General features: G+C 45.1%; 1 protein-coding gene across 14 annotated transcripts in view; it reads right to left on the bottom strand.

Annotated features, from left to right (window-relative positions):
* Window positions 1-12,984, bottom strand: part of KATNIP (katanin interacting protein) — a 241,234-nt gene that overhangs the window by 102,535 nt on the left and 125,715 nt on the right. For 13 of the 14 annotated variants that reach the window (XM_063612788.1, XM_063612791.1, XM_063612790.1 and 10 more), the window contains 2 exons: window positions 9,534-9,801; window positions 5,951-6,082 (listed from right to left, as the gene is read on the bottom strand). In XM_063612788.1, coding sequence (XP_063468858.1) covers window positions 5,951-6,082; window positions 9,534-9,801 — 400 coding nt within the window. The remainder of the gene's footprint in view (window positions 1-5,950; window positions 6,083-9,533; window positions 9,802-12,984) is intronic. The other variant, XM_055297733.2, reaches the window with a different exon arrangement.

Here is a 12,984-nt window from a genome sequence, read left to right on the forward strand (position 1 = left end):
GCTAGAAAGGAATGAAGCTCTCTTGGAGTTGCACCACACGCACACTTAATTGACACAAATTCAATTTTATGGGCTTAGTCTAAGAAAAAGGGGCAAGGGTAGAAAGAACTCTTTACAGGGTACAAGCAAAAGGTTACACTTCTGGAATAGCAGACTATCTAATTCGGACCAACCTCTCGCTGGAACACAACTAGGAAACCTAGAAAATATTTTTAAATATTTAAAAAATCTATTTGAAAAAAAAAAAGAGATCCGTTTGAAGGCAATGGAGAATGAACAGGGCTGTGAAGAATTACAGGGATATAGTAGACTGGAGAAAGAAACTCAGAGATGTAGACCCAACATCTTGGAGGCCTTTCCTCTTAAGGTGCTACTGATTCCGATGAGAGCTGCCACAAGGCTGGGAAGCTGAGCAGAGCTGGCAACAGGCTCAGAGGCTACAGTCTTTTATTATTTATTATTTTTATTATTTATTATTATAAAATAATAATCAGTAGTAATAATGTCTAGTAATAATAATCAGTAGTAATAATCACTAGAAATAATGTCTAGTGGTGTTTAAAAGCTAGAGAGAGTTACAATGCATGACAAAAGTATTTAAGTTGGAAAAGGAGAAAACAGAGTTAGAGTAAGATACTTCCACTAAGTGAGAAGTGGTAAACTTGCTAATTTAAAGTAAACCCTAGTAAGTCAAGAATGCATGTTGTAATCTCTGGTAATGACTAGAATAATAATAAAAAAAGAATGTATAACTAACAAGCTAGTAGAGAGGAAAAAAGAGAAATAATACAAAGCAATCAGTTCAAAGGAAGGCAAGAAAGGAGGGAAAGAGAAACATAAAACAGGAAGAACAAATAAAAAGCAAACAATAAGACAGTAGATGTAAACTCACATATATCAGCAATTACATTAAACATAAATGGACTAAATGCTCCCATTAAAACGCATAGATTGTTAGAGGATAAAACTAAAAACCAATTACATGCTGCTTATAAGAGACAAACCTTAATATAAAGATACAGAAAGTTTGAAAGTGAAAGGATAAAAAAACAGTACACCATACAAATACTAACCAAAAGAAAGCTGGAGTAGCTTTATATCAGACAAAGTAGACTTTAAGGCAAAAAGCATTACTAGAGTGAGAAACAACACATAATGATAAAAGGTTCAATTCCCTTAGAAGATATAAAAAGTCAAATTCTGTATGTACCAAAAAAGACATCCCTCCCCCACCCCAGATATACAGTAAAGCACATAAGCAGCCCACCCTCCAGATGTTGCCTTGAGGAGAGTGAGTTGGTTTGTGATTCTGCTACACTTTTAGGAAGTTTCAGGTTCCTTGTGCCTCTGGTGGTGTGAACATCCCAGTGCTCTGAGCATGATGCCAGTGTCTAAAAACACACATTTCACCTACAACCCCAACCCTAAACAAGGCCAACTGCTTCTTCTGGGGCTCAGCCAAGAAGCTGTGATTTTTCCTACACTGGAGGAGAGACGGACTGTCTTGGGCTTACTGAGAGTTGATGTATCTGTATGAGGTCATCTATATAAACCCATACATGCTGCACTTAATCATCAACTTGAGGGATTTCTAAGGGTAATTCTGGTCTCCTGCACTTTTTACTGCCTTTATAGCCTAATATCTAGGTAAGATGTGGCTCTACCATAATCCCATTTCAGTGTGAGAGCAGTGACAATGCCAGGCTTTTCAGCTTTCCTCTTAGCCATAGTACTCTTTCTTCAAATTTGACTTATGTTAGAGCCAAGTATATTGAATAAGCAAAGGCTGAGCTCCAAACCTGTTCAAAATAAGAATTCCACTACCTCAAATAGTGTCCTCTTTAGGAGTAATGATGGAACAAACTACCCTAAGAACTAAATACCAGGAATAGCTGGTAATCTGATCTTTATTAAATGGACCCAGTGACATGCATTTTTTATATGAATGCATGCTTCTTTGCCATGGTGGCCAGGAAGCTCAGCATTACAACTGTGACTACTTTAGGCATTCATTTGTTCACCCCCTGGTTTCATCTTATTTTTCTACTCTTGTTTTCTCTCCAGTTTCATTTTCTTAAATTTTTTATTTATTTTTTTATGGACAGAGTCTCGCTCTGTTGTCCAGGCTGGAGTACAGTGGTCCAATCTCAGCTCACTGCAACCTCTGCCCCTCGGGTTCAAGCAATTCTCCTCCCTCAGCTTCCCGAGTAGCTGGGATTACAGGTGCGTGCCACCATGCCCAGGTAATTTTTTGTGTGTTTTTAGTAGAGATGGGGTTTTGCCATGCTGCCTAGGCTGGTCTCGAACTCCTGGGGTCAAGCGATCCACCCACCTTGGCCTCCCAAAGTGCTGGGATTACAGGCATGACCCACTGCGCCTGGCCTCCTCAAATACTTTTCAAAGTCTTGCACTACCCACTGTATATAGAACTTTGTTAGTCCATGTCAGAACTTTTTGGAAAAAGGCAGATCATAAATTAATTAAGCTCTGTTTCTCAAAGTGCTAGACATGAAAGCATATATTATGGGTTGAATTGTATCCCCTAAAAAGGTCATTGAAGCCCTAACCCCTAGTACCTGTGACTGTGACCTTATTTGGAAATAGGGTGTTTGCAGATGATCAAGTTAAGATGAAGTCATTAGGTTGGGCATTCATCTGTCTTTATAAAAATGGCATATTTGGACACAGAGACAGAGACATACATGGAGAATACCATGTACAGATTGGAGTTATGTTGCCACAAGCCAAGGAACTGTCAGAAGTCAGGAGAGAGGCCTGGAATGGACTACCCCCCAGTGACTTCAGAAAATGGCCCTTGCCAACACCTTGAATTTAGATTTGGAGCGTTGAGAACTGTGAGATGATACGTTTCCATTGCTTAAGCCACTCTGATCGTGGTACTTCGTTATGGCTGCCCTAGCAAGCTAATGCACTATGCCAGATGATTTTAGTTGATACATGGTTCAACTTTTAAAATACTAATAGTAATATATTTATATTGATGAGCATGAGAAAAAAGTATAACAAGTGACTCAAACCTCTGATTTTCAGGCATGTTACTGCTTAGGACTAGGCTGATGGTAATTAATGTGGGTAATTAAGCAAATAATAGTTCAGTTGGCACAAGAGGGGCTTACAGTGTAGTTAAGAGCAGAGATTCTGCAGCCCAGGTTCTCAAATTCTGGCTCCATCACTTACAGGCTGTGTGATCTTGGACAGATTCCTTAACCTCTCTGTGCCTCCATCTCTGTACAATAATATTGATAATAGCAGTACCTATTGCACGGGGCTGTGTGGATGATTAAATGCAAGATTACATATGTAGTCCTACACGCAGCTTGGGAGCTAGTTCAGTGCTTTGTAATTACTGACTCTTAATTTTGTTACTTGAATATGAAAAAAATAGCAATCTTGGCACATATACAAAAGAGGGAAGTCCCAGTTAGCTCAGTAGGATGCTGGGAAAAGTACACGACCACCACTGTGCCACTCCTGCCCTACTAGGGGTTCTAGGGGGGTTCGTGCAGTGGCATACTTTTTTACCAACTTGTTTTGGAAGAACTTCTGAAAAGCCATTTCGATTGGTTCAGATAGTGAAGACGGTACCCGCAGGATAGACTGAGGCTTATCAACCTGAACAGCAGTCAGTGAGGCCAATCTAGGAGATGCAGAAGGAACAATGGCACCTGGGACTGCCACCCCCACTCCCCACCTGCTGAGGGAGCTCCCAAAGTGGACTCAGGCCTTCATCTTGCCCCATACCTCCCTTCTCCTCTCTCTCCCTTTCCCAGCTCCCATCTCATCAAAGCTGACAGAACCAAAATTCGTCAGACTTTTCTGACATCTTTCATGTTCTATTTGGCTCTTGTCCCCTACAGATCATTTCTCCCTTATCTATTTAACAATGTGACAACTCTGTGACACTACTGGCTGCAGGAACCTTGACATGCCGACAGGGGTTGCCTCCTACTCCTACCTTCCTCGGGCCCCAGGCAGGCCTCTTTCCAGACTCTGCGTCCCACCAAAAAGTCCCCAGGAACCAGTCTGGGGCTAGCTCTGCCCTACTGGAGTCTGGCTCCTCCAACACCTTGAATTTAGACTTCCAGCCTCGAGAACTGTGAGATGATACATTTCCATTGTTTAAGCCACCCTGATTGTGGTACTTTGAAGGCGCCACTGGGATGCAGGCTCCAGTTGGCCACAGTTCTTCCTGGTCACTACAGGCTGAAGCAGGATGCAGATCAGAGACCTAGGACAGGGGTCTTGGCACTGCATGGCTTCTGCACGCACAGATCCCAGCTCCGGGACCTGGGTTGCCTGAGTCTCCTTTGCTAGTGACACAGACTCAAATCCTACCCCAGTGCCTTAATCTGTTTTCTGTTGCTTATAACAGAATAACTGAAACTAGGTAATATCAAAAGGAAAGGAATTTATTTCTTATAGTTATAGAAGCTGAGAAGTCCAAGGTCAAGGGTACTGCATCTGACGAGGGCCTTCTTGCTGGTGGGGACTCTGCAGAGTCCCAAGGCAGTGCATGGTGAGGGGATGAGTGTGCTAGCTCAGGTCTCTCTTCTTCTTCCTATAAAGCCACCAGTCCCACTCCCATGATAACCCTTTAATCCATTAACCCATGAATGCATTAATCCATTGGACAAGCCTTCATGACCTCTTCACCTCTTAAAGGGCCCACCTCTCAGTATTGCCACATTAGGGATTAAATTTCAACATGAGTCTTGGAGGGGGCAAATATTCAAACCATGGCACCCAGCCACATGACAAGCCATGGCCCCCCATCACTGTAGGCTCCCCAATGCCCAGGTTCTTACCCTAGGTTGTTTAGGATAGAAAGTCACAACTAATCTCATACTTACAACTGGCTCCTTTGCAAGCTCAATTACTGTCTGGATCCATTCCCTGGTAACATCAAGACTGAGCCCCCACCCTCTAAATCTTGAACCACCTGGTCTCTTCCTTGGTCACCTTGCATCCTCCCCAGCTCCCTATAGGCCAGGCTCCACGTGGTAGCCAGAGGAATCTTGTCGAAACGTAAACCAACATGGCAGCCCCTGCTACAAAGCCTCAGCTGCCACTTGCCCGCTGTGTGCCTCAGTTCCTCATCTGTGAAATGGAGACAATTGCAGAACCTACCTTAAAGGCTAGTTATAAGGATTATATGAGATGATAGAAGTAAAAGCTTATAGTAGTGGCTGGCTCATCCTAAGTAGTGAATAAATGTAACCTCTCATGTCATTAGAACACAGAAAAAGCTGCTCTTTTCACCATCAACTCTTTTGTACCTTCAGAACTGTGTACCATTTGCACATATTATTACTCATCTGAAGTAAGCAAGTTCACTTAAGAGTAAAACAAAAATAAAAGAAATTTTCAATGATAACTACACCTTGGTGGTGGAATAAGAAAGTCGCTCTCATGGTTACTTTTATGCATTGACTGGGCCGCAGGGAACTCAAGATATCTGGTCAAAGATTATTCTGAGTGTTTCTGAAAGAGCATTTTTGGATGACATTAACATATTCATCAGGACAGTAAGGCAGATTGCCCTCCACCATGTGAGTGGGCCTCGGCCAATCAGGTGACAGCTTGAATCGAACAAAAAGACCAGCCCTCACCCAAGTGAGGGTGACTTCTCCAGTCAACTGCCTTGGACTTCACCTCCAACATAGGCTCTTCCTGCACGGTGGCCCCTGAACTACAGCACTCGCTCCTCCACAACTGCATGAGCCAATTCCTTATCCTAAGCTCTCTCTCTCACTCTCCCTCCATATCCTTTTCATTCTGTTCCTCTGCAGACCCCTGACTAATACCTTTGCTAAAGGGCAGCTAGCCTTCTGCAAGGAGGGTAATGAAGTGCGGCCTCCCATCATGGCACCCCAGAGAGTGACCCAGCCGCAGCCCTGCTCCCCTGCTCAGGGGCCCCTGGAACTCTTACTGGAGCACATCCTCTCTTGGTCCGGGAATACAGCAGGAGATTGGGGAGTCAGGTTTGGCTCAGGTTTGGTGGGAATGAAAACCTCAGCATTGTCCTTCCGCTTTGCAGACAAATTCCTTTCCCTTTTATGACCTGTAGGAAAACAATTGTTTCATGTAAGACACTGAGCGCAAGCCAAGTTGGACATTCTGTTCAGGCATTTGTTCATTATTCATTCACTTACTCATTCAACAAATGTCTAAGGAACTACTCTGTGCAGTTTGGGATTAGAGATGTGAATAATGCAGGTGACGAAACAAGTTTGCTGAGAGCCACGGTGTGCCCAGCATCACATTTTGGTAAGTACATAAAAGATTCTAGGACATGCACACGTTTTCAAATTTTAATGTTTCCTGGCTAGGCAGCCAGGTGGTGGCTCACACCTGTAATCCCGGTGCTTTGGGAGGCCGTGGTGGGGGAATTGCTTGAGCCCAGGAGTTAAAGACCAGCCTAGGTAACATAGTGAGACCTTGTCTCTACCAAAAAATGAAAAAAATAGGCTGGGCACAGTGGCTCACACCTGTAATCCCAGCACTTTAGGAGGCCAAGACGGGTGGATCACCTGAAGTCAGGAGTTTGAGACCAGCCTGGCCAACATGGTGAAACTCTGTCTCTACCAAAAATACAAAAATTAGCTGTGCACGGTGGCAGGTGCCTCTAATCCCAGCTACTTGGGAGGCTGAGGCACGAGAATTGCTTGAACCCAGAAGGTGGAGGTTGCAGTAAGCTGAGATTGTACCACTGGACTCCAGCCTGGAGTCCAGTGGCACAGAGCAAGACTCCGTTCCCCCTCTCCAAAAAAAAAGCCAGATGTGTTGGCACGTGCTTGTAGTCCCAGCTACTCTAGAGGCTGTGGCAAGAGGATCGCTCCCAGGAATTTGAGGCTGCAGTGAGTTATGATCGTGCCACTGCACTTCGGCCTGGGTGACAGGGCAAGACCTTATCTCAGAAAAAACCAACAAAACATGCAAAATGTCAAGAAATTCAAATTCTCTCTTTTCACTTTATGCCCCAGTATCAATCGAACTGTGCCTGGCATCAACTGTTTTGTGGCCTGGTCCTTCACACCCAGGAATGACTGTCAGGTCCTTGCTTTTCCAGGGTGGAGACTCAGTCACCTCTTTAGAGCCCCGTCCCCTCCCTCCCCATCTCCCCTGCAGCCATGCCGTCTGCAGGCCCAGTGGGTCCCACGTGGGACCATTATTAACACTGCCCTGACCACTTGCTGCTCCGGCAGGTGCGCCTAACACCTTTGTTTATTTGACAAAGGTTCCCTGAGGGGCTGCAATGTGCTGGGCGTGTGCTGCATGCTGGTGAAGTGGAGGGTAAGAGCCGGCCAGTGCCCACAGGCTGGTGGATGGGGAGGTGTGGTGGGTGAAGAGAAAGACAACTGGGGCCAGTGAACCCAGCGCCATGATGATGCTATGGGAGCATGGGGGAGGGCTGGCCCAAGTGGATGTGGTGGGAGTGTGAAGAAGGCTTTGTGGAATGAGCAACTTCTGAGTGCAGTCTGGAGGGAAAAGCAGAGAGCCAGGTTTCAGGGTTCTGAGTGGAGAGGAAAGGGACTGTGGTCATCTGGGCGGAGGGAACAGCCCAAGCAAGGGTCTGGGGTGAGAACAAACATGGTGAGAGCATGTCTGATGGACAAATGTCTTCTTTGGAGATGTCAATTATTGGGTGGGTGTGGATTTTCCAGAGCAGAACTGTGTCCCCTTCAAACTCTTTTTTTTTTTTTTTTTTTTTTGAGAGGGTCTCACTCTGTCACCCAGGCTGCAGTGCAGTGACACGATCATGGCTCACTGCAGCTTCAACTTCCCAGACTTAAGTGATCCTCCTGCCTCAGCCTCCCAAGTGGCTAGGACTAAAGGTATGCACTACTACGTCTGGCTAATTTTTTAAAACATTTTTTTGTAGAGATGGGGTCTTGCCATGTTTCCCAGGCTGATCCGGAACTCAAGTGATCCTCCTGCCTTGGCTGCCGAAACTGTTGGGATTACAGACATGAGCCATTGTGCCCGGCCCCCTCCAAACTCATACATTGAAATCCTAGCCGCCAGTACCCCTGACTGTATTTGGGGCACAAGGTCTTTAAAGAGGTAATTAAGTAAAAACAAGGTCATATGGGTGGGCCCTAATCCAATATAACTTCTCCTAAGAAGAGGAGATTAGGACACAGACACACACAGAGGGAAGACCACGTGAAGACACAGGGAGAAGATGGCTGTCTACAAGCCACAAAGAAGGACAAGGCCTCAGAAGAAACTGACTCTTGATCTCAGGCTTCCAATCTCCAGAACTATGAGACAGTAAATTCCTGCTGTTTAAGCCACCCAGTCTGTGGTACTTTGTCAGGGCAACCCTCGCAAATTGACATACTGTCTGCTTCCAAACATCCCCTCATTTCTCTTTCCTTAGGTTCACCATGGTTCAGAAAAGATTGTCTTCTCTTGGCACACCCAGCTTTGACAGTCCACATGAATAGGAGACAGAGGTGCAGGCAGAGGCCAGGCCAGCCCGAGGCAAAGCTCAGGAACAGAGGATGACGACTGTTGCAAGTAGGCTTCTCCCTACCTCCCAAGTCCTTCTCTCTCCTCCCTGCCCCTCAACAATCATTTCGCTCATTCTACTTTCCAAGATCCTTCTTGACAAACCTCCTCCATCGGATGCTGTTTCTGCGTGCCAGCATCCTCCCTCCCTCAGGTTCACCTTGAGTTTCTTTTGGAGATGAGAGCTTTACCGCACTATTGTGTGGCTAGATGGTAATAACCACACCCCTTAGTCCTATTGGCTGGACCTGGCCCATCAGAGCCACAGTGATCCAATCTGAGATAGCATGTGACCCCCTGTGGGTTGCAGAACCAGGTCTGGGACTTTTGCCGGGACCTTTTGGGAAAGAAAAATTCACTTTCTGAGGGGTTGCAAAGTCAGTGTCTTATTTAAAGGCAATTCTGCCTTTGTATGTTGGATAGTCTACTAAGAATGGAGGCAAGACACAGGAAAGCAGAGAAGGAGAAGGAGAACAAGAGGGAGAGGGAGATGGGAGAAGGGAGAGGGAGATGGGAGAAGGGAGAGGGAGATGGGAGAAGACAGAGGGAAGAGGCCAGAAGGGAAAAGGGAGAGGGAAGAGGGGAGATGGGAGAGAGATGGAGACAGAGAGGGAAAGGAAGAGGAAGAGGGAGAGGGGAGAAAATGAGTCCTGCTACATCTCAGAACCTTTCAGTTACTCAAGTCAATAAACAATCCCTTAGCTTAAGCTACTCTGTATTAGCCAACTGGTATGTAGATGCTGCAAAACATCTTACAATGTACAGAACAGACACCTCCAACTATCTGCCAGGAATTTACCATCTGGAATTTCAGGGCCCTGAGGAAGCCTTTGGGAAGCTCTGTGTCTTGCAATCAACAGAGACCTGACTGCTATACCTCCCTGGCCTGTGAGACACTCTACCCAAAGTGGAATTCAAAGGACCACTGGAAGTTTAAGTCCTGCTATTAGATGCAGAGACACCAATGGCAAAGAAATGATACACAAGACAGAGCTCACTTTTGGAAGCTGGGTTAAATTCCAGCACCACAAGGGTGTCTGGGCCCGGGGGAGAGCGTCCTTCTGTCTCCTGTTTCCCAGGAACATCTTTCTGTGCCAAGTCCCCACTGGAAGGAGGGCAGTCATCTCTGCGATGGCCCACCAGCGCCGGGTCCTCTGGCTCAGGCTCAGAGAGTATGTCTTCCTCGATAGAGTCATACTCATCACTGGAACAATCCTTTTGTTTCCTTTGTAGATTTACACTAAGTTCCAGGCTTTTTCTCAGCTCCTGCAAAAAGCCCAGAAGAGAGATGAGAGATAAATATGGTGCCTTGAGAAAAACTTATTTGAAAATAGATCATTTGAACCAAAGAACTATTCTCCCCAAACTAACATTTAACAATATTATCTCAACCCTTGTGTTGTCACTGCTTTGAAGATGAGCAAACAAAGGGCAGGGGAAAATGAGTAACTCCCTGGCCAGAGCAGTGTTGTTAATATTAACTGTGGTGTTTGTATCCCGGAGATGCTGGGGGAAGGTGGGGTGGGGGGGAGTGCACATGTGAAGGAGAGGGAGAGAGAAACAGACAATATGGTTTGTTAAAATCTGGGGCTTGTTCAAACAGATTGTGGAGTCCCACCCACTGATTCAGTGGGTCTGGGATGGGGCCTGAGGATTTACATTTCTAATAAGGTGATCCTGATATTGCTGGTCCAGGGACCACACTTTGAATATGAACTCCCAAAGGCCTCCAAATGACCCTAAAATTCCAGATGGTAAAATGTCTGGCAGGTAGTTGTTAGGGGCTGTCCTGCATATTGCAGGGTGTTGAGTAGCATCTAAATGTCATACTATTTAGCACTTAACTACAACTGCTTGACGATTTTTTTCATGTTTCTTTTGTCTACATGAAATTGTAGATTCCTTACGGCTAAGCATTAAGATCTATACTTAGAGTGACCAGGACATGAATCACCCAAACCAAGATATTTCAGAGAGAAAGCGAGCACTACTATATTTACACTGAGACAAAAAGTATAAACGGAGCTGGGACAGTGGCTTATGTTTGTAATCCCATCACTTTGGGAGGCTGAGGCAAAAGGACTGGTTGAGACCAGGAGTTCAAGACCAGCCTGGGCAACATAGTGAGGCCCTGTCTCTACAAAAAATAAACAAAAATTAGCTGAGTATGGTGATGCATGCCTGTAGTCCCAGCTACTCGGGAGGTTGAGGTGGGAGGATCACCTGAGCCTGGGGAAGCTGAGGCTGCAGTGAGCTATGATCGCCACTGCACTCTAGCCTAGAGATACACACACACACACACACACACACACACACACACACATATATATATAAATGGGACTGTTTGGGCAAACCAGTATGTTTGGTCAGCCTAGCTATACTACCCCTTGTAGCCGATATAGTATCCAATGTAGTTCTAAGAAAATGAGAAGCAATCAATAAAGCTTTGATAATTGACCAATAAACCTAATAGTTATTGCAGTAGGCTGAATAAGGGCTCCCCAAAGATGTCCACGTCCTAATCCCTGGAACCTGTGAACTCCTGAGGGCTGAGGAGGAAGTGAGAAACACCATATAGAACACTTTTACCATCTTAGAGAAATCATCCTACGCAGACCGATGATAGAAATATAGATGTTACAGGCACCACTGGTGAGGACTCAGGAAATGAACATATAACTGAAAACCGGAGCCCAGGGAATCCTGTCATGTAGCAGTAGAATCTTAGCTGAATTGTGTCCTACAGTGTTGTGGAAAGCAGAACATGTAAGACATGAACTTGGATATTTAACTCAGGAGATTTCCAAGCAAAGTGCTGAAGATTCAGTCTGTTTTTCTCCTGCTGCTTAAAGTAAAATGTGAGAGGAAAGAGACAGACTGAGGGAAGAACTGTTAAGGAAAAGGGAACCAGGACTTGGCGATTTGGATGATTTTTAGCCTATCCAGATTGCAGAAGATTCTAAAATTAGGAGATTCACTGTCAGAAAAGTATGCTATGGAGAGAAAACTAAAGGTGTGGCTGGACAACCTTTTTTCTTGTACCTCAGAAAGATGCAAAATATTCAGTCGTATGGAGGGCTCTTTTAGGAGATTAGACATGTGGCTCATGGATCCCCTTAGACATCTCAGCAGAAGCCAGGACAGAGAGGGGATTTTCCAGGAAAGATTTGCAGAGGAGTCCCTTGTCTAATGGAGCAAATCCTAGAGACATACATGGGAGTCCCACATGACTTTTGAGAATGTCATACCAGGAGAAATACTGCCAGCTTGGACTGAATGGGAGAAAGAAAGAACAAAATGAAAGGTTGTCAGACTCCCCAAAATTCTACAGGCAGGAAATTGGCTGATGAAATGGCTCATCTACAAACACAGGCTGCTCTTCCTGAAAAACGAAGAATGACTCCAAGGATGGAGCTGTGGGCCAAGAGAACAGAGCCCCGAACCACAGAGAATTAGCCTTGAAAGCTAACAGAGTTTGCCCAGTTGGGCTTTAAAATTGCTTGGGTTTGGTGATTCCTCTTTTTTCCCTTTTATTTACCCTCCTTTTAAATGGGAATTTTGATATGATTTGACTGTGTCCCCACCCAAATCTCACCTTGAACTGTAATAATCCCCATGTGTCAAGGGCAGGGCCAGGTGGAGATAACTGAATCATGGGGCAGTTTCCCCATACTGTTCTTGTGGTAGTGAATAGTCTCACGAGGTCTGATGATTTTATAAAGGAGAGTTCCCCTGCACAAGCTTTCTTGCCTGCCACCATGTAAGTTGTGACTTTGCTCCTTCTTTGCCTTCTGCCATGACTGTGAGGCCTCTCCAACTACGTGGAACTGTGAGTCCATTAAACCTCTTTCCTTCATAAATTACCCAGTCTCAGGTATGTCTTTATTAGCAGTGTGAGAACGGACCAATACAAGAATGTTGTTAACTGTTATCCTACGCCTGATTCACCATTGTATTTGAGAACAGATAACTTGTTTTCTAGTTTCACTCATCTATAGATGAGAAAAATGTTGCCCCAAGATATGTCATACCAGGGTCTTACCCATAACCAATTTAGGTGATGAGATTTTGGAGTTTTGAGCTGATGAGACTTAGATGATATTCTGGACTTGAGTTGATACGGTAATGGATTGAGAGTTTTGGAAAACTTGGGATGGGATGGATATATTTTGCATGTGGGATGGAGGTGAATCTTTGGGGGCTAGAGGGTGGGCTGCGGTAGTCTGGATAAATGGCCCCCAAAGATGTCCATATCCTAGCCCCTGGGAGCTGTGGAGATGCTGCCTTACAGGGCAAAGGGACCTTAAAGATACGATCAGGTGAAGAATCTCCAGATAGGGAGAGGAGCCTGGATTATCCAGGTGAGTCCAATGTAATCATAGGGGTCCTTATGAGAGAGAAGCAGGAAGATCAACGTCAAATAGAGAATACGTAAGAATGGAAGCAGAG

The sequence above is a fragment of the Symphalangus syndactylus genome, chromosome 11 (assembly GCF_028878055.3).
Source record: "Symphalangus syndactylus isolate Jambi chromosome 11, NHGRI_mSymSyn1-v2.1_pri, whole genome shotgun sequence".
Taxonomy (NCBI): domain Eukaryota; kingdom Metazoa; phylum Chordata; class Mammalia; order Primates; family Hylobatidae; genus Symphalangus; species Symphalangus syndactylus.